The sequence below is a fragment of the Vulpes vulpes genome, chromosome 13, assembly GCF_048418805.1.
Source record: "Vulpes vulpes isolate BD-2025 chromosome 13, VulVul3, whole genome shotgun sequence".
NCBI lineage: Eukaryota > Metazoa > Chordata > Mammalia > Carnivora > Canidae > Vulpes > Vulpes vulpes.
Window position 1 is genome coordinate 133,265,067 of NC_132792.1, and position 21,248 is coordinate 133,286,314.

A 21,248-nucleotide genomic window follows, 5' to 3' on the forward strand; every position below is an offset into this window, starting at 1 on the left:
CTATCTGCTTCATTTTTAGCAATATGCTTTTTTTTGTGGGTGAGGTAGAAAGAAGTGGGATGACAGAGGGACATTGGAGGATGTCCCTCTGTAGGAGACTGTAGGAGAGAATATTTGAGGATAGGACCAAATAGATGAATAGTCTAGTGCCCTTTAACTCGTTGATTGCCAGGAACCTGGCTGAGACAGAGCATTGGTTTATTCAGCTTTTATCCAGCTCAGCACCCTGTTGACAACAAAATGTGTGTGAGTCACAGGGGGTCAAGTGACTGCAGCTTCTCTGATGAGTCATTGTCTTGCCTCCACTAACGTCCCAGCAGCTGGGTCTGACTTGTTTACTGAGAGCAAGCTCCAGCTGTCTGCAGGTACAGACTGTTGTGCTCCAGATCTCACCAGCAGAGCGAGCAGGCTTGATTTGGGAGGATTTGCATTCCTGGAAGGTCTTGAAGTGTAACAGGCTGGGGCTGCCCAATGTGATGTTACAATGCTCTTGCCTCCAATTTGGTAATAATGCAATGAGCAAGTGTTTAGATTGGGACACCAAAGAGTTAAGCAAGAATTAGACGGTGTGAAGAGGACTAATATACACTATTCAGGATCTTAGCAAGGTAGGTGGCACATCTACACTGGGCAATTGAAGAGACTCTTTACAAAGGTGTGGGTGGGTTCAGAGAAACAACGAGGGATGGTGTAGAGCGCCCAGGAAAGCCAGAATGGGGACCCATTACTCGGTTGAACAAGCAGAGGCAAGAGTGGTTACTGGGGTGGGAGAAAGTAGAAGTATGTGGAGGTTGCCTGAGAAGAGCTGTCGAATTATTTAAGGATCACAGTCGAATTAGAGTTAACCCACAGGAAGGGAGCTAGAGGAGTAAATACCTGACCTCATTCTCCTTTTTCCTGCCCTTCTTAATCCTTCCACTGGCCAAATCCAACTGGAAGGCAGAGAGCAAAGGAGTGGTTGATGCCAGCCATAGACATTGCCTCCTGGGGAAAAGGTAGAGTGGAAAGAGCAGAGATTGGATCTGGAGGCAAACAGAAAACTTGTAGCACAACTTGCTAACTAGTCAAGTTCATCTCTTCTCTGATTCTTAGTTTCATTCATCATAAAATGGGGAAATCACTCTACATTGTTGTGAGACTGGGATGAGATATTATAGGTAGAAGGTTTTGAAAAGTCATAAAGGGCTTTGTGAACTTTGAACTTGATGAATAGTGCCTACTTTTCAAGGAGGAGGGAACTACAATGGCATGTGACCAGGGTAAATCCCTTATTTCTCACTTAGTTCACTAGCCCTTCTGATACTGTACTAGGTATATCACTCATATCTGATGCTGAGGATGAGCATGGGAGCAAAGGTAGGTGGGCTATATAAAAAAAGGTGATAGAGAGCATAGCCACTACTCTTTGAAAAGCTTGTAATAGAATTGGAAAGAAAGAAGGTATGTGTATACTCATAGATGTATATATGAACTGTATAGAAAGATGTGAAGATATCGAAGTACAAACACACACACACAAGGTAATGCAGTCTCATATGCAAATGAGGCAATCACTCAGGGATGATTAGAGTTGGACAGAGACCATCAGAAAAGTTTTTCAGAAGGAAGGAGTCTGAGATGGAAACAGACTTGAGGAGCCAGGCTACTGACCTCTTGAGGGTTTTTTTTTGTGTGTGTGTGTGTTATTTTTCTTCCAAGTCTAGGAATAGACCTTTTCAAATAGAGGTTGAACTATTTGAGTTCTTTGAACTTATATCTTTGTTTCTTCTTTTTATCTCTAATTTAGCCGGGCATGGTACTCTGAAGGTCCTCAGGAAATGTTAAATAAATCCGTAAAAAGCATACAGTATTTGTGCTACCACATTAAGTGAGAGAAGAGAATACCCATGATAAGAGTGCCCCCTTGAGTGGTATGGTCTTTTTGAGAATTCTTCTGAGGGTGTTGGAAATACCACTGCACACAAAAGATGAGTCCCAGTGAATGAGTTTAGCATATGCTTTTTGATAAGTGATTTGCATAAGATTAGTGTGTGCATAGACTGCAGTCTTAGAAATTTCCAGACAGAAAATGACTGCTTTCTGGAAGATGTTTCATTTATTAAGAGCCTATGACATGCCAGACATGTTTCTCTGATCCTTTGCTTCTGGGGCTCAGTAGAAAGAGATGAGTAAGGGTGGTGATAATCTCCCCCAAATAGTCGTCAGTTATTGCAAAGTTTAAAAACAGTGTTTAGCACTCAAATACTGTTGTATAAATGTTAATAGTCAAGGACTCAGAGTGTGACAATGAAAGGAAATGATAAGGTAACATCGTCCAAACTTTTTTGGGCAAATATCAGTGAAAGTGATACGGGTGTGGGACTGTTCAGAAACACTGCTGTGGATGCAGAAATCACTGGCTCTAAGCCCATGGGGGTAGCCCAGAAAAGAGAGCCCTGGAGCAATGCCAAGGCTTCTTGGGCTTTGAAAGGAGTCTTTAACTGGTAGGAGCTCTTGAAACAGGCTGAAGGCTATGGATAAAAAGCACAGCTTGCACCTATTATCAACTTCCTGCAGAAGAGAACATCACCTGCTCTGAAGCCTGAGGGTCACAGAGAAGGCTTGTTTCAATCCTGTTCTCCTCTAGGCTCAAGGCTATGGGTGCACAAAGTTGAAGTCAGGCTTCTGATGACCAAACAACACTTGAGCCACACCTCAACCTAAAATGCAGAATGCCAAGTCCAGTCAAGGTCTGTGGACTGATGGGGTGTATGTATAAATACCTAGGTGCACCCTCCCTATTGCATTTTTTCCTCACATTTTTTTATTGAGGTAAAATTCACATGAGATAGAATTAATCACCTTCAAGCGTACAATTCAGGTTGCCTGGGTGGCTCAGTCAATTAAGCATCTGCTTTCAGCTCAGGTTATGATCTCCTGGTCCTGGGATCCAGCCTGGAGTCACACTCCCTGCCCAGGAACAAGTCTGCTTCTCTCTCTCTCTCTCCCTCTGCCCTTCCACACTGCTCGTTCTCTTTCTCTCTCAAATAAATAAATAAAATCTTAAAAAAATAAAGTGTACAGTTCAGTGGTATTTAGTACATTCACTGTATTGGGTAACTGTCACCTTTCTCTAGTTCCAGGATACTTCATTAACCCAAAGGGACATCCTATACCAGTTAAGCCGTCATTGCCCATTTCCTCCCTCTGCTTAGTTCCTGGTAACTGCCAACCTGGGTTTTGTCTCTATGGATATATCTATTCTCTATATTTCATGTAAATGGAATCATACAATATGTGGCCTTCTATGTCTAGCTTTTTTCACTTAGCACAATGTTTTCAAGACTCATCCATGTTACAGTATGTATCAGTACCTCATTCCTTTTTATGGCTGAGTAATATCTCAGCGTTTGTGTATATATCACATTTTGTTTATCATTTCATCAGGCAATGGGAGTTTGGGTTGTTTCCACCTTCTGGCTATTGTGAATATTGTTGCTATGAACTTTGTGTGCCAGGTTTTTTGGAATACCAAGTGGGATTGCTTACTGGGTAATGTGGTAATTCTACATCGAACCCATTGAGGAAACACCAAGCTGTTTTCTAGAGCAACAGCACAATTTTATATTCCCACCAGCAAGTATGTGAGGGTGCCAGTTTCTCCACATCTTTGCCAACACTTATTTGTCATTTAAAAAATATTACCTATCGCAGTTTGTGTGCAGTGTTATCTCACTGTAATTTTGATTTGTGTTTCCCTGGTAACCAATGATCCTGGGCATTTTTCATTCCCTATTGAATTTAAATTCAATGAAAATATCCTGTAGCTAAACTTTTCTTTTTCAAAAAAATTTATTTATTTGACAGAAAAAGAGACAGAGGGCACAAGCAGGGGGAGCAGCAGGCAGAGGGAGAGAAAGAGAAGGCCTCCCACAGAGAGGGGAGCCTGATCCAATCGATCCCAGGACCCTGAGATCATAATCTGCCCCAAAGGCAAATGCTTAACTGACTAAACCACCCAGGTGCCCCTATAGCTAAATTTCTGCCCTTGAGTGGATCTGTAGTGTGATTTAGATGGCAAATTCTCCCATGTAGATTTAACTCTCTTCGAGTCATGTGGAATAGACTATTATTTGCTAATAGAGCCTAAGAAACACTCTTGGGCAATGGTGTGGATATGGAAATAGATGAACTTTTTCAGAAGCAATATTTATTAAAACTATACTACTAATAGCATTGATTTTCTTTTTTGGGTCTGAAGTTTTATTTTAAAATCTATCCTTAAAAAATATGTCCTAGAAAAGCAAATGAGACAAATAACAAATCACTTTGTGATTTGTTACCCTCACTTCATGGGCTTGAGTATTTCTTAAAATGGAGCAGCCAAAACTCTTGAGATTCAATACTAACTTTATTGCTGAGTGACCTTTGACCTTTGACAAGACTTCTCTCTCATGTACTATTTAAAAATCCCACTATGCTTCATTTCCCACTTGTTCTAATGTGGGGGATGATGATGAACTCCTACCAGTGTTGTCAGGGCTCTTGGGAACTCCAAGAAGAAACCCACAAGTGAAATCGTGGTGATGTTGTGAGGATCTTCCCAGGTGAACCATCCATTTTGATATACCTGGCTTGGACTGAATTTCTCTTTCATTAAGGCCATTAGTGGCCCTTTTTATGCCAACTTCTTGAGGCAAATGGACAGGGTAATGTGCCTCCAATTAGAGAAAGAGAAGACTGAGTGTCCTCAGAATAGTCTCATATCACAGTTAGGGTTTGTTAGTTGCAAAAATAGATCTACATTAAAATAGAGAAATGTGGAAAATGATATGAAAATAGAAACCATATTGTGCACTACCTTTTTTGATAAGTAGGTTAGCTCTCTGGAATTCTTAAGTTGAGAAGAGATAAGAAACTAAGTAATGCAGTGCCACATCCTCAACTGATCTGGTATTGGGCTGGGTATTGAGGTCATGTCTGACCAGGCTCTGATTAGGTTTTTCTTGCTGATATTTTTTTTTCTTACTCCTATCTCTAAATGCCTCCAAATATGGGGAAAATTCTAGAATGTTTTCAATTGAGAGCTGAGACTGAATCTATAAAAAAAATTTCATCCCACTCTTAAGAATAATAATATTCTTCTCATTCTGTCAACCACCCTCAGCATTCCCTGAATTACCTTGTCAGTAGGGTCCTAGCTGGAGGCCCCTTGTAGATAAACAATACCTTTCTGGATGAAAATTGTCAGAATAATTGTTTTTCCTATGGATAAAGGTATGTCAAAATGATTATTTTGGAAGGGAGAGAAGACAGCAAAGGAGAGTTGATAGTCTTCAGGTGGAGGGTCATGAGAAAGTTTCTGAAATCTGTTGTCTCTTGTTTGCCATCTTCCATCCTTTGTTAGCAACATTTAAGGTCATTTTGCCAGATAAATAAATTAGGTCAGAAAATAGTCATTGGATGAATCTGCTTTGGATGGAAAAATATCAGGTCCTCAACTGCAATCTGCAAAAACATGGATTTTGAGTTGTTGGAAACTGGTCTTGATTATTCAGAGATAGATGCCATCATAGGATGGGGACATATTAAGAATATATAATGAATTCTTATTCCTCCCTATTTGGATATTATCTGTTCAACAGAAATGTTCTCTTCTTATTTCTGGGAGGATTGTAGATAAATACAGAATGGTCTGGTTTTTTGTTTTTGATTTTGTTTTTTCCCCCTAAATCTGGCAACTGTACTTCCTGGGCACTTGGCTAGATTACATTTCCCAGTGTGACTCAGTTTTACCAGTGGAATATTTGTGCAAATGATGTGTCATTTCTAGGACTGGCCCATAAGAACTTTCTATGTATGCTCCTGTATGTCCTTTTCCCTTGTGGTTGGCTAGAATGGAGACAATTTCTGGGGTGACTTTAAAAGCTGCATGTTGAAGGGGCACCTGGTGGCCCAGTAGATTAAATGTCTGCCTTACACTCTGGTCATGATCCTGGAGTCCTGGGATCGAGTCTAGCATCAGGCTTCTCCCATTCCCTCTGCCCCTCCCCCTGCTTGTGCTCTCTCCCAAATAAATAACATTTAAAAAAATTATATAAAAGCCGTATTTTGAAGTTGGCAGAACTTCTATTAGACTGATTGCATGGAGGAAGACAACTGCATTAACTTGTTTACTCTTCTGTACTATACAAACCAATTTTTTTTTTTTTTACTGTATTTGAGCTATTATGCATTTTGTGATCTATTATTTTTGTTATGTAAGTAATTTCCTTACCCAATAAATATGTCAGTGGGTTAAGTCATTTTTATTGGTAACTAAATTACTAGATAGGGAGAAAACTTAGCATTAGATAGCTAACTTAATAAGGTAGGAAGTATTTATAACTTCCAAATACAATGTTCTACAAGTACCCCCATAGGCTTTTGCTGTGTGTAAGTGACTCTGAAACTTAGTAGCTTAAAATAACACCTCTCTTAGGTTCCCAAAGTCAGGAATTTGGGGAGGACTTGACTGATCAGGATAATATTTATAATGCAGTGCAGTTGAATAGGGATTTAATGTGGAAGTCCATCTGGTGGAAGCCATGATTTGTGCTGTGGAAGAAAGTCAGGAAAGTAGATGACATGATTCTGACCATCAAGAAACTTACAATACTACTGGACTTGCACACATGGATAGGTACAAAATCATATAGAACACCTAGTTATGTTGTTAAAATCATTCAACAAATATTTAAGCATGTAATATGCACTACGTGCTCTACTAGGCACTGTGTTTATAACCATGAGCAAAATAGATAAATCCCTTTCTTCATGGAGCTTATTTTCAGGTGTGTGTGTGAGTGTGTGTGTGTGTGTATAATAGGCAAACAAATTAAAAATGTAATTTTATAGAATATTAGAAGATGATAAATGCTGTGGAGAAAAATAAAAGAGGGGAGGAGAATAGAAATTGTCTGTGAGGGGATGCAATTTTGTTTTCAAGTGAGTTCTATGCCTAATGTGGGGCTTGAACTCACGACCCAGTGATCAAGAGTCACATGCTTTACTGACTGAGCCCACCAGTGCCCTAAGAGGGTGCAATTTTAAGTGGGATAGTCAGGTAAAGAGCTCCCGAGAAAGTAACATTTGAGCGTAGACTTATAAAGAAGGTGAGAGAATAAGTGTTTCAAGCAGAGGGGAAGAACAGATGAAAAAGTGCCTATAGAGGAATTTGTTGGTTATTTTCAAGAAACAACAAAGAAGTCTGCAGGAAGGAGCTGGAGAAAAAAGCAAAGTAAAAGCAGGATGGGGAGTTGGAGGGGAGGATTAGTAATGAAGGGTCTTCTGAGTCTTTTAGTCTGATTAAGATTGGAAACCAGTGCAGAGCTTTTGAGTAAAGAGGTGACATGATGGAACTTATGTTTAAAAGGATAACTTTGGCTTCTATATTAGGAAGAGTTAGTAGGAGGGTAAGGATGGAAGTAGGGAGGCCAGATAGGAAACCACTGTAATAATCTAGGACAGAGGTGGCTTAGATCACTGTTTAACAGCAGAGATTTTCAGAATCTGCTAGATTCTAGATATATTTTGAAGATAGATAGAGCCAGTAGGATTTCTTGATGGACTGAATGTATGGTGTAAGAGAAAGAGAGAAGTCAAGAATGACCATGTTTTTTGGTTTGAGCAAATGCAAGTATGGATTTTCAACTAGCTGAGATAGGTCAGAAGAAAATAATAGGTTCAAGTGCTAAGGGGAAGAGAGCATGTTTATACGTAGATGGGATAATCCTGTAGAGAGGGAAAAGTTAATAATGTAGTTAAGAAGAGAGAACTGCTATAATCAAGTAAAGAAGAGAGTAGAATTTAGTGCATATGTAGAGATCCTGTCTTAGAAGTTCTATAGAAACACTAGGGAAGGCAGAGTATATGATCTAGAAGCTGGTATGTTGGCATTTGAGATAATGGGAGCTAGTGGAATTTCTTTTCTGACTGTTACTATTTTCTTAGTGAAATAGAATACAATTCACCATTTGAGAATGAGGATGAGGGAAGAGACATGGAGGTCTGAGGAGAGAAGAGAAAGTATGAAATTGTCATCTAGGAGAATATAAGAGTGAATGGACTACGGGAAGGCACTGGTATTACCAGGTCTATTTGAAGTTCAGGATTATTAACTTAAAGTAGTTCCTGTCAACATGGTAGTGTTTCTTTTCTTCCTATCTATGTTCAGCTTCTTGGGTGCAGGCACAGACTAGGAGGAAAGTTGGATTTTCCCAGGGCTGGGTTATGCTGAGTATGATAAATTGAGGGAGAAGTGGGAGTAGAGGGTGTGTTCAAGGGAGTGCTTATAATGATAGATCATGCCATCATGCCATCTAAATGAAATGAGGGAAGTGAGGACGTGAAGGAGGTGAGATGGTAGAGTTAATTGATTATAAGTCCTAGTGAGGCTGATGAATTATTGCAGGTGGACACTAGAGAGAGTGATCTGGAAAGACAGTGGATGGAGGTCTGAGTGGGGGCTATTTTGTGTGGAGATTATGGGTGGTTGTAGACTGTGGTCCTGGCAGGAACTAAGGACTGACTTGGGGAGGTAGGCTGAGATAGGGTGAAAGATAACAATCATGGGAGGGGAGAGGATGGAAGAGCAAGGACAGTGTTGGAGGTATCACCAACATGGAATGGAAATCACAAAGAATTAAGACAAGTATGTTGTTAGAGTGAGTCATGAACTAACATCTTTGAAACCCAAGGAGAATGAACAAGAGGTTGGCAGATGTTTCCAGAAAGGAGAAGCAGGAGTGACAAGAGTTGAATGATCTAGATCCAAAGCTGGAAAATTTTAGAGAAGGAATGGCTTCAAAGCAGCCATGAGGAGCACTGAGTAAACCTACCCCACTCTGAACTTTTAGTCCTAGGATTCAGGAGGCATGAGAGAGCTGACAGCTACCCTTTGTGATGACTCCAGTAGAAACAGGTTCCTCAGGGGAGAACTAGGTTACCAGATTGCTGTATAGTAACTTTGGAGAAAAGGTGAGGATCGAAGAGGATTTATTGCTAATAAAGTAAGGGGAGCAAAGGGCACAAGGTGGAGGTGTTGCAGGAATGAAGGGATGGAGCCAGAGAAGATTTCCAGCCCATGAAAATCATGAAGGCCCCGTATGTGAGGTACACTTTATTCTTCCCTACCCTCCCCTGCCTCTGACTGACTTTTCCACAAACTGGGGCTCTGTGTGCAGCTGGTCGTGTGTCCTAGTTCTCATCTGTCTAAAATGGATCTGGCTCCTGGAACAGAGAGGAGAAGCAGATAACCACAGAGCATAACCACGGAGCCCTCAGCCAACGCTGCAAGCTTAGACGTAACTAACCGTCAGATACCTCTAACTGACCACCTAACAAGAGGCTTGATTTTCTCATTCTATTTGGATCGAGACATCTGGGTAGGGCAGAAAAATTGTGAAGAGGCCATCTCAATCGCATAATAGATGCGTGAACAAGAAACTTCTTTCTAATTGCGGTGTCCAGCCCCTTTGGATTATGAGGGATTTGTGTCAGGCAGCACCAGCATTTCAACCTGATACCTTCTCAAAACAGCCACTGCTGAAAATTGTTTTTAAAAAGAAAAAGAAAACAAGAAAATGAATTTTTATTAGGATAGCTGATAAATGGCTCATCTGAAACATGTGCACATTCATAGAAAACTAATTGTCCCCAGCCAGGGGACACCTGGGTGACTCAATTGGTTAAGCATCTGCCTTCAGCTCAAGTCATGATCTCAGAGTCCTAGATCGAGCCCTGTGTCCGGCTCCCTGCTCTGCAGTGAGCCTGCTTCTCCCTCTTCTCATTCATGCTTTCATTTGCTATCTTTGTCTCTCTCTTTTAAATAAACAAAATCTAAGAAAAAAAATAACAAAGAAAACATAATTTTTATCATGGCCTCCTTGGTGGAGCTATTGTTTTGCAGATGTCAATGCCCTGAAGGGGACTCTCAGCTTTGTGAGGGTGTGTGTGTGTGAATAATTCCTATTGTGCAGCAGGATATAAGTAGAGCATGCCCTAATGGATTCAGAGTCATTATACATTAGAGTTACAGTTCAGTCTTTGCAGCTGAATTTCTATTTTTCAGAACGTAGGTCTTCAGCAATAAGGTGTTTGGCAGTTTTCACCAATAAAAAAATAAATAAATGGCATAAAAGGGAGTTGGGGTTGAACCTGCCTGTTACCTTTTCTGTGAATTTTCTCTTTCTATTCTCTCAGCACATACCTGCCAGCATTTACCCTCCTAAAATAATTTATGCGGGGATGGAAGAAAAACAGAAATAAAATAACATCCTCAGGCTAGTCTAAAAGGAAAAGATTTGGAAGGTCATGTAGGGAAGCAATGAAACCATTTTATCAAATAGAGTGATGGGTGGATGGAATAGTGATATGGCGGTAAAATCAAGGGTCTTCAGGTTTGACCATTTATCTATAAGACCTTGGAGTATTGACTTTTCACAATGAGTTGCCTTTTTGACAGTCTTGTTAAAGGACTAACTCTTCTATCTACAAATAGTTTTCAAGGCAGGTGAGGATGCTAGTCAGGGGCAGGGTTAGCAGGTAAGGGCACAGATAGGAGTGAGATTTCTACTGGAGCAGTCACTGAGGAAAGTCTAAAGAGGACCCTGCAGGGAGTGGGCATTTTTGGAGATTCTTGGCTCCAGAGATACCATGTTCCTTTGCATAATTTTGCCAGAGAATCTGGAAATTATCCTTGTGTCATCGGCTACCTTTATTCTAAGTTCTTTTCAAACTGTACACAAAGAACAACGCTAGTTGTAAAGGAATTAAGCTTCATTGTAATTTCTTCATCAAAGTCAATCTCAGCCCATTTTTGCCTACTCTTAACTCATTGCTTTCTGGATGTTCTTACTTGTGCTTATCTGTGAAAACTTATCTTGCTTTCTATTACTTTGTCATGCTTGATTCCTAGTGAACGGTTACTTTCTTTTTTTTTTAAAAAAAAGATTTTATTTATTTATTTGAGAGAGAGAGAGAGAGAGCATAAGCAGGCAGAGCAGCAGGCAGAGGAAGAGAGGGAAGCAGGCCAGCGGGGAGGCCAACGGCATGGGACTCAATCCCAGGAGACCCTGGGATCATGACCTGAGCTGAAGGCATGTGCTTAACCAACTGAGCCACCTGGGTGCCCTGAACTGTTACTTTCAACTACACTTTCTGTTTATTTCTGGGCTCTTCGTACAAGTGGACTCTTCCACAATTCTAATTTACCAGATGAAGGAATCCTAAAATTGATGAGATACATGAATAGTAAGATACTTGAAAGTATTTTTTATTACATATTTATCACACAAATCATGTAAAAATTATAGTTAAGAAAATCCTTTTTGTAATTAATATATTTACAGTCCCTGGGTAGATTTGGATAATTATAAATAAAACATTTAATAGTCTTTTGATGACATGCAGTTTATAGAATATTTTAGTGTTCATTATTTGATTGCACAATAGTTCTACGAATTAGGAAGAACAGACATTACTGCACCCATTTTACAGATGAAATTATGGGCTAGGAAGGTGAATCACACAGCCGGTAGAAATTTGAATGCTGGGAATCCCTGGGTGGCTCAGCGGTTTAGCGCCTGCCTTTGGCCCAGGGTGCGATCCTGGAGTCCCGGGATCGAGTCCCACGTCGGGCTCCCAGCATGGAGCCTGCTTCTCCCTCCTCCTGTGTCTCTGCCTCTCTTCTCTCTATGTCTATCATAAATCAATCAATCAATCAATCAATCTTTAAAAAAAAGAAATTTGAATCACAATCTGCTGACTCTATATCATGACAACTGAAATAATTTATGTAAAGATAAAACCTGCTCTTTTTCACAAACAGTGATTTACCATGCATTTTCCAGTCTCAATATAGATTTGGCAAATGTAGGTACTATGTATTACGAAGGTTCAAGGTCTCCTTGTGGGACTGCAAGTATGGTACACAGAAGTGTATGTATCAGGGAGAGTGTCTCTCGTAATATAACTGGGTGACATTGGCCAAGTCACCTAACCTCTTTGATTTCTCTCAGTTTTCTTAATTGTGAAAGGCAGATGTTATTGGTGTCTGTTAGTTGTTACTTCAAAAGTAGCTGTGACATGAAAATGGTTTGTGGGTATGAAGCAGTATCAATAACTGTCAGTGTTGTCAGTGCCATGATCTTTGGCCAAAGATGAAGGAGCAAAAGAACTGGGGTTCAGTTTGACCTCTATGCTCAGGGGATGAAGGTTCACATTTCTCCTGTAAAATGAAAGAGAGGAGGGGTATCTGAGTGGCTCAGTTGGTTAAGTGTCTGCCTTCTGGTCATGATCCTGAGTTCTGGATTGAGCCCCATGTCAGACTCCCTGCTCAGTGGGAGTGTACTTCTCCCTCTCCCTCTGCTGCTCCCCTCGCTTGTGCTCTCTTGCTCTATCAAACAAACAAACAAACAAACAAACAAATAAATAAATAAATCTTTTTAAAAAAATGAAAGAGAGGAGACCATGTGAAATGGGGAAAGTGAGCGTCCTAGGACACTCTGACTCTAGTATGTTTATGGGACCCATTCTGCTCTTGTCCCACACCCCCTTTCTGAGGGGGAATATAATTCCATTGCTGGAATATAATCCTCTCTAAGAGATAGTTTTTAGTGGCTTAAGGTGTTTCTTTCCTTTCTGTAAGTGATGTTTTCCTGTCAACATAACACTCAGAGATCCCGAAAGAATGACTATATATTGGCAGAATTTTGGAGTCATTGCAAACTTCTTAGGGAGTAGGTATATTTAATTTTTGTCCTCTCAAAACACAGCATGATTATGGCTGGCCATTACTAAGGTTATCCAGAGTCTATTAGACTCTGTGGTACACAGAGTACACCATTACATGTTATATAGGTATGTGTCATAAATGCCATAGGTTATTTTTATTGCAGTATAATTTACATAAGACAAAATGTGCCATTTCAAGTTTACAGTTCAATGAGTTTTGGCAAACATCTACAACCACATAACCACCAGCACAGTCAAGATAGAGATTCCACATGCCCCCTTGCAGTCAATCCCCTGTCCCCACCCTCAGCCCAGACTGCTTTCTGTCATCACAGATTAGTTCTGGTTTCTCTCGAATGCCGTATAAATGTATTCATACAGGATGCAATCTTTTAGGTCTGGCTTATTGATGCCATAGATTACTGCATATGGTTTAAGCAAACAAAATCCAGCATATGTACCTACCTTCCTATGGTTTCGGCTAGTCTACAATTGGATGTCCTTGGCTAATGATAGTTCCAGTGACTGTAGTGGTCTGGGATGATAACATTTCTGCTGTTTGGGTCAGAAAGAAATGTTTCCCATTTAAAAATCTTAGTTATCCCTTGCCAGTTATTAGCTGCCAGTGAGTGGCAAAGGCTTGGGGGTCAAGGAGCTTGTGGACTCTCCTGCTTCTATTTGCCATGTTATCATAACCTTGTATTACACAACATTTTTGCTGTTGACAAGCTGGTATGTATGTATGAACCACTGGTATGAACCACTCATGGTTCAGCCAAATGGCATTTTTATTCACTTTTAAATTGTAAGAGTAATACATATTCGTTGTAGAAAATTTGAGAGAAAAAAGAGAAGAGGACAATAAAAATTTCCAATACTTTCTCATGGAGACTAACATTAAATTTTTAGGCACATTTCTTTCTATTTTTTTTCCTCTAGATAGTCCACCATGCAGATATGAAAATACTATATATATAATTTTATATCCTGCATTTTTCATTTAATATTTTATTCATAGCATTGCTTTGTGTCAGTGAAAAATTGTCATAAGCATATTTTAAATGGCCATTATAGCTTACCTATATACCTAAAATACTACTGTATTATTAATGATAATATAAAATTATATATAATGTACAATTAATATAGAATTATCCCTGTATATCTCTGTGTGTATAGGATTCATTATTCAACAAATGAGAATTAAAAAGCACTAGGGGGCCCTCCTTTTAAAAGGAATTATGTGATTTCTGTTCTACTTTGGTTTGTATAGATTATGCTTATAGCAGAACACAGCTATATCTACTTGATAGGAGGCACAAACTGGCTGCTAAATCGACTTAAGTGATGTAGAGAGTGCTTCCTAACCCTTCTGTTTTAACACCTTAAGCTTGCTGATTGGTATTTTCTGCCTGGCAGGTGTGTAGATTCAGCCATGCTTCCATGGGGACAACTGGTGAGATTCCATCTGTCAGATCTCAAATTGACAGAAGTGATAAGGGTAGGAGCCTGGAGTGGTTCCTCCAGAGTTATTTTGCTTCCTGATGACAGCTAAGGAAAAATACAGGCAATAAAATTGGGAGTCTTTACTTTCTGACCCCTGCTCTTGACTGAAGGAGAGAAGCCTGGAGAGACATAAGTGCCAACTATGATGGAAAGTCTAGTACAACTACAGATGAAAGTCTGTGTGTCTATATTGGACTTCACTGGCTTTAATAGAACTCAAAAGATGTCTGCAGACAAACTGATTTGCAGGATGATCTAAAATCTGTCTAAGTGATAACCTTTGGAGAAAGGACTGTAGGGCTTGAACAGGCCCTCAATTGTATGCAGAGTAATACTATAATTTACCTAGTGGCACTCACAAAGGATGACATGACAAATGCTTAAAGTTTTGGTTCAGATGCTTCATAAATATTTATCGATTACTGAGCTAGGCACTGTGGGAGATATACGAGATGTGGCTCTGCAGTAATGTGGCTGATTTTTTAAAAACCAGGAATTCCTCAATCATATATTCAAGTGTGGGCTCTTCTTTGAGAGGTTAAATATTTTTTTCAGAGATGTTTTAACCACTCAGCACTCTCTAACTCCTTAGAGTTTGCTTTCAGCCTACAGCATATTTTAAAAAATATATGTGTATTTAAGATACATATATATTTAATTCTTAGAATTAGCCAAAAGTCATTTGGTACTAAACCTATGAATGTGGTAGGATAATATTCTGTTCATCTGAAATGATGTGTGACTGTGGAATACTGAGTCTGAGTTTTTGGATAAGGTTTATTAATTTCAAAGGAGGAGTTCCAATGATACTGTGTGAAATGCAGCATTATTGCCACCGGCTTATTGCTTCTCAAAATGACCCTGAAGGAAAATACTTATTTCAGTAATAGTTCTGATGTGTTCATAAAAAATTAACTTCTTAGATAGAGAGCCACACCTGAAAATGGCTTAACCTTTAGGAATCTTCTGCCTCATTAGGAAGGTGGGAACCAGTGCGATAGTTAAGAAAGCTGGAATTGGCATTCTTCACTTGGTGCTGGACCAAGGCTAAGGTGATTGTGTGATGCAAACAAGAAGCAGGGGCGGCTAACCTGGCTCCCCTTTCAGCTTTACACCCACCCTCAAAGGTGTAGGTTGTCTTTGTGTCAAAAATTCCCCCTCAGATTTTCCCCTTTGTTTTTGTTTTCTTCACTATTTGTTTTATACAGATGAATTTATGCGAAAAGGGTGTGGAGTGTGAGTATTAAATTTCTCCTGGTTCCATGTTATTGCAGAACTGATTCTGGAAATGGGAAGTAAAGAAGGAAACCAGTTAGCGAAAGTAGTTCAGGTTAGTTTCTTGAAGTAGGTGGGTGGGATTGATTTGAACTAAGTTCTGGAGAATAGAGATGACATACATTGCTTCAGTGCACATGAAATTCAAATTTATATAATGATTATACATTCTCTGTCTACTGCATGGTCACATGGTCTTTTATATTAGAATGCCAGATACTCAGGGAAAGGGCTAGTGCTTCTGAGTTTTTTGTATTCCTCACAGCACGTAGCACAGTGCAGGATATCTCATCAAGGCTTCAAGAGAGAATTGTTACTCCCTGATTCCCTTCTTGTTTTCCTTTTTTTTCTTTAAGCAAATGTGGTGTCTGAGTCTGCTCAGGCTGCCATAACAAAATACCATAGCCTGGGTGGCTTAACCAACAGAAGTTTATTTCCTCAAAATTCTGGAGGCTAGGAAGTTCAACATTGAGGTGCTAACTGATTCGATTCCTGGTGAGGACTCTCTTCCTGGCTTGCAGATGGCTGGCTTCTCACTGTGTCCCCAGATGGCAGAGATAGAGCAAGCCTCTGTAAGGACACTAGTCCTACTGGATCAGTGCTCCACCCTCATTTAACCTCATCCTAAGTACAGCCACACTGAGGATTAGGGCCTCAGCATATCAATTTTGAGGAGACACATAGTTCAGTCCATATCACCGCTGGGACACTTATTACACCATGCTGTGATAATTTGTTTATGTCTATCCCCCATTGACTATGGTGTCCTTAGGTGCTAAGCACTGTGCTAGGCATTGAGAATCACAAAGATGGATCTTGCCTGCAAAGAGTTTATCATTACTTGTATTTGTTTTCTATAGCTGCTGTAATGAATTACCACAAACTTAGTGGCTTAAAGCAACACAAATGTATTACTTACAGCTCTATAGGTTAGAAGTCTGATACATATCTCACTGAGGTAAAATCAAGGTGTCAGGAGAGCTGTGTTCCTTTTGCAGGCTCTAGGCAGAATCTGTTTCTTTGACTTTTCCAGCTTCTAGAGGCAGCCAACAATTCTTGGCTTCTGGCTCCCCTTTCTCCATCTTAAAGCAGGCAAAATTGCATCTCAGTGACCACTCTACTGTAGTCACATCTCCTTCTGAAACAGCCAGGTAAGACTCTCTGTTCTTCAGGATCCGTATGATTAGTCTGGGCCCATTCAGATAATTCACCATAATCTCCGTATCGCAAGCTCCTTAGTTTAATCACATCTGCAAAGTTCCATTTACCATGTCAGGTAACATATTCACAGCTTCTGGAGATTTAAATATGGACATTGTTGGTAGGGAGACATTATTCTTTCACATTAGTGGAAGAAGAGACTTGTAAATCAGAGATTCAATGCAATGTGCCAAATGCAATAATGGAAATCTATTTAGGGTACATGTATATGGGAAGAGGGTGGTTAACAAATGATAGTTATAAATGAGGTACTGGCAGTAAAGATGAAGAGGATGAGGTGGGTATTAGGGAGTTAGAATGGGCATAATCTGGGATCCAACCTGATGTAAGGGATGAGGGAGAGAAAGAGAAAAGGAGTAGAATGACTTCCAGATTCTGGATTGGGACTGGGCAGGCCTCTTGTTGACACTGGAGGGCACGGTTAGTTGCTCTTCATGCCCTTCTATCTTCATGATTACTCTGGCTACAACCAGGTGGTGGATGGAGGGGTGATTCCATGAAAAGGCATGTTGGGCAGATATCCTACAAGGGATACACTTCAGTGGAGGAGATGGTGCATTCAGCTTTGTCTTTCTCTTTTGCTTTTTAAAAAAGTTGAGATACAATTTACAGTGAAACGCACAGATCTTAAATGTTTAGTTCGATGCATCCATGAATATATACTCATATCCAAATCAAGATATAGAACATTTCTATCACTTTACAAAGATCTCTGGTGCCTCCTGCAGTCAATCCCTACCCCTCAAAGGCATCTAGTACTCTGATTTCTATCATGGTAGATAATTTTGCCTATTGTACAACTTTGTATAAATGGAAGCACGTAATATGTACTCTTTGACGCCTTTCATTCAATATAACGTATCTGAGATTCAACTATGTTACTGCTGTATCAGACATTCCCTCCTTTTTGTTGTTTAGAAGTATGTCCAAATTTGCTCTTTCGTTCATCTTTTGATGGACATTTGGGTTATTCTTAGTGTTTTGGTTGTTAGGACATTTTTATACAAGTCTTTTAGGGTTAAAGGAGACTTTATAGGGATCCCTGGGTGGCGCAGCGGTTTGGCGCCTGCCTTTGGCCCAGGGCGCGATCCTGGAGACCGGGGATCGAATCCCACGTCGGGCTCCTGGTGCATGGAGCCTGCTTCTCCCTCTGCCTGTGTCTCTGCCTCTCTCTCTCTGTGTGTGTGACTATCATAAGTAAATAAAAATAAATAAATAAACAAACAAATAAATAAATAAATGAGACTTTATAGGATTAAATGCTGAGATTAGAAAAGATGAGCTGTTTTGAGTAAGTTAAGTCAGAGGTACTTGTGGGACATTCGGGTAGTGAGGTCCAGGGCCAGTTTTGAGTACAGTCTACGGTAAAGGAGAGAGAGACGTGGGCTAGCAATTTAGATTCCTGTAGTCGCTAGTCATTATGCAGAATCAAAGCCATGGCAAAAATCCTCAGGCAGAGTATAAAGTGTGAGACAAGAAAAGGCCCATGAATTAAATCCTGGAAAGCATGGATATCTCTTTGTAAAGTGGAACAGTCTAAGGAGGCTGAGCAAGCATGACCATTTATCTTTGTGTCTCCATTGCAGGCATAGGACTCGACGCACAGGCACGTCTCAATTCGCTAAATTTAACAGAATATGTGCAGAGTACACGCTCTTTGATAGACCCCATAGGAGGAGTTAGATGGGCAGGAGAAACGGCATGAGGAGTCTTTTTTTTTTTAAATTTTTATTTATTTATGATAGTCACACACAGACAGAGAGAGAGAGAGAGAGAGGCAGAGAGAGAAGCAGGCTCCATGCACCGGGAGCCCGACGTGGGATTCGATCCAGGGTCTCCAGGATCACGCCCTGGGCCAAAGGCAGGCGCCAAACCGCTGCGCCACCCAGGGTTCCCCGGCATGAGGAGTCTTAAAGGACATGAGTGTGGTGACTGAAGAGAGGGAGCCATGCGGGGTCAGCACGACGGGCTTCGCCTTAGCTTCGACAGCTGGGAGATGGAATTGTCCGAGTTGAGTAATTAGGTAGGGTCAGGCTACCCAGGTCCTGAAATGGATATCAGATGGAAGAATTTAGACCCCACGGGCCAGCCACCCTGAGAAGAGGTGGGTTCTGAAAGTAGGGCGTGAGAACATGAGATTTGCTTTTAGGAAGTGACTCCGGCGGCGACGGAGGTACTGAAGCTACTGCTGGCGACAAGGCTGAGTTCTTATCAGTAGGTCTTTCCACTGGTCTTTGGCTTTGTAGCTGCCGCTGATTCCCGGACCAGGCGCTGCAACTGTGCCTCTGAGCCTTGGTAGCAGGAGACCGAGGTCGTGGCATCTGGCCGCAGCTGGGAGGCAGTGCGTGCGCGCCGGCCCGAGGTGTCCGGTCGGGAACCCTCCCGCCGAATTGCAGCCAGGAGGGGCGCGGATGGGGCGGCGAGGAGCCAGGCCACGCCCCCTCTCGCCCGCGCAGGCGCGCTGCGGGCCGTTAGCTGTCAGGAGCCGAGCGGCTGGCGGGCGGCGGGATCCGACGTCTGCGCTGGAAGCCGCTGACAGCACCCAGCTCGGCAGGCGCGGCCAGGGCGGCCAGGGCGGCCCCGGCTCCCCCGCCAGGTCGCAGAGGAGAGCGGGGACCGGCGGCAGCCGGCGACGCTGGCACGATGGGGAACCGGGAGATGGAGGAGCTGATCCCGCTGGTGAACCGTCTGCAGGACGCCTTCTCGGCGCTGGGACAGAGCTGCCTGCTGGAGCTGCCGCAGATCGCCGTGGTGGGCGGCCAGAGCGCGGGCAAGAGCTCGGTGCTCGAGAACTTCGTGGGCAGGTGAGCGCGCAGGGCGCGGGGGGCGGGGCGGGGACCCCGCCAGGGGCGGCTGGAGCGTGCGGGGCCGGCGGGAGCCCGGGCGGACCGGGGGCCGCGGCCGAATGGAGGGCAGAGCGGCGGCGTCCGTGGGGCGGGCGGGGTCGTCCCGGCCCCGGGCATCCTCCGTCCGCCGCCCCTCCGCCCCGCCCCCCCCCGGCTGGTGGCCCCCCTGTCTGCCTTTCATCCTGCGATACAAAGCCATTTCCTCTCCGTCCTCCGGTCGGGGAGTCAGGGGAGGGGGGTCCGCCCGGCGCGCCGGCCTCGGGCAGCCTGGATGCGGAGCGCGCCCGGGAGCTTCCCAGTCCCCGTCTGCGGTTTTCCCGGCTCCACATCCCCCTCCGTTTCCTGCCAGCCTCCCCGAGGCTCCGGGCGCCCCCGCCCCCCCCCCGGCCCCCGGCCCCCGCCCCCCGCGGAGCCGCCGTCCTCCTCGCCGCGGGTCTCGGCTGCGCTCAGCTGTCTCCTGTTGGAGACGGTCGCCCTCAGCCCCTCGCCGGGGAGGCGGGGTGCGAGGAGAAAGGAGCCGTTTGTTGTGCTGAAGGCTTTATCCAGCCACGCTTCCCCACCATTCTCCTCCCGGGGACTCGAAGAATAAAAGGTGGTGTGTGTCCGCGTGGGCACCTCTTCGGAGCCCCAGGCTCGGGGCGAGGGGGGAGCGTGCCCCGGGCTGCCCAGATGCCGTGTCATCCCTGCATCCTCTCGGAATTGACCAGCATCTTCCTCGCACGCTCCCTGCGCCCCCTCCCCCGCAGCCGCTTGCGTTCCCGGGGCCGCCTCTGTCCTGCGGGGCTCCGAGAGAAAATGAGGGGTCTCAGGTGTAGTTACGGATTTCAGCGTGGCTCTTCGCACAGAAGGAGCTTAAAGGATTAATTTTTGAATTGGGAATCAGCGTTGCTTCCCCTGAGCAGTTCGCCAGGGATTAAGTTACCTTCGCGGCCTCGCCTGAGGAGCGCAGACATTTGCCAAGAAAAGCCCGTTTGAGAGCGTTACGAAGGCTGAAATCTGCTTCCTAGAGTAAAGCAGGTAGAAATGTGCAGCCCTGAGGCAGCGGGCCGGAGAGGGGACAATCCAGATTGTACTTTACTCCTTTTACTTGGCTAGTTAAGTGACTGGAGATTCCATAGGGTCCTGTTCCTTTTATTCTTTTTTTTTTTTGATTTTTGTTAGTGTTTGGTGGTGTGTAAAATTTCCATATTCCCACATCTCCTTTGGGAGTGTTAGTATCTATAAAGTGCATATTCTTCTATCTTAGATGATGCTCTATCTCTCTGATGATATTCTTTTTTTCCCCTTGTATGAACTAGAAAGCTTAGGATCCTAATAAAAAAGTAGAATTGCTGACAATTGGCTGGTATCATTGCGTAAGTCTCTTAATCCCTTCACTTCGGTCTTACCATTTTGAGTGATGAGAAAAGTGATGGTAAAACATTTTGCATACGTCATCTTAGACGGATGGTGAAGTGATGGATGGATGTGATTTCAGACATAAACACGACAGTCATATACTTAAGAGTTTTACTTTTTTTGATTTATTGTCAGTGAAATTCACTACATTTAAAGTGGTATCCATAGGAAAGTGAGATTTGAGGACAATGTAATTTTGAATTTTCAAACTCCAGCACATTTAACGTGGTGCCTTAATAGTCATTTAAC

General features: G+C 42.7%; 1 protein-coding gene across 17 annotated transcripts in view; it reads left to right on the plus strand.

The window, feature by feature from the left end:
• Positions 1–293: 293 nt before the first annotated feature.
• Positions 294–21,248, plus strand: part of DNM3 (dynamin 3) — a 563,024-nt gene continuing 542,069 nt past the window's right edge. For 4 of the 17 annotated variants that reach the window (XM_072733024.1, XM_026001289.2, XM_072733025.1 and 1 more), the window contains exon 1: positions 19,202–19,559. In XM_072733024.1, coding sequence (XP_072589125.1) covers positions 19,399–19,559 — 161 coding nt within the window. In that variant the 5' untranslated portion in view covers positions 19,202–19,398. Of the gene's footprint in view, positions 609–19,201; positions 19,560–21,248 lie in introns of those variants that run through there. The other 13 variants (XM_072733022.1, XM_026001285.2, XM_072733023.1 and 10 more) reach the window with 7 other exon arrangements.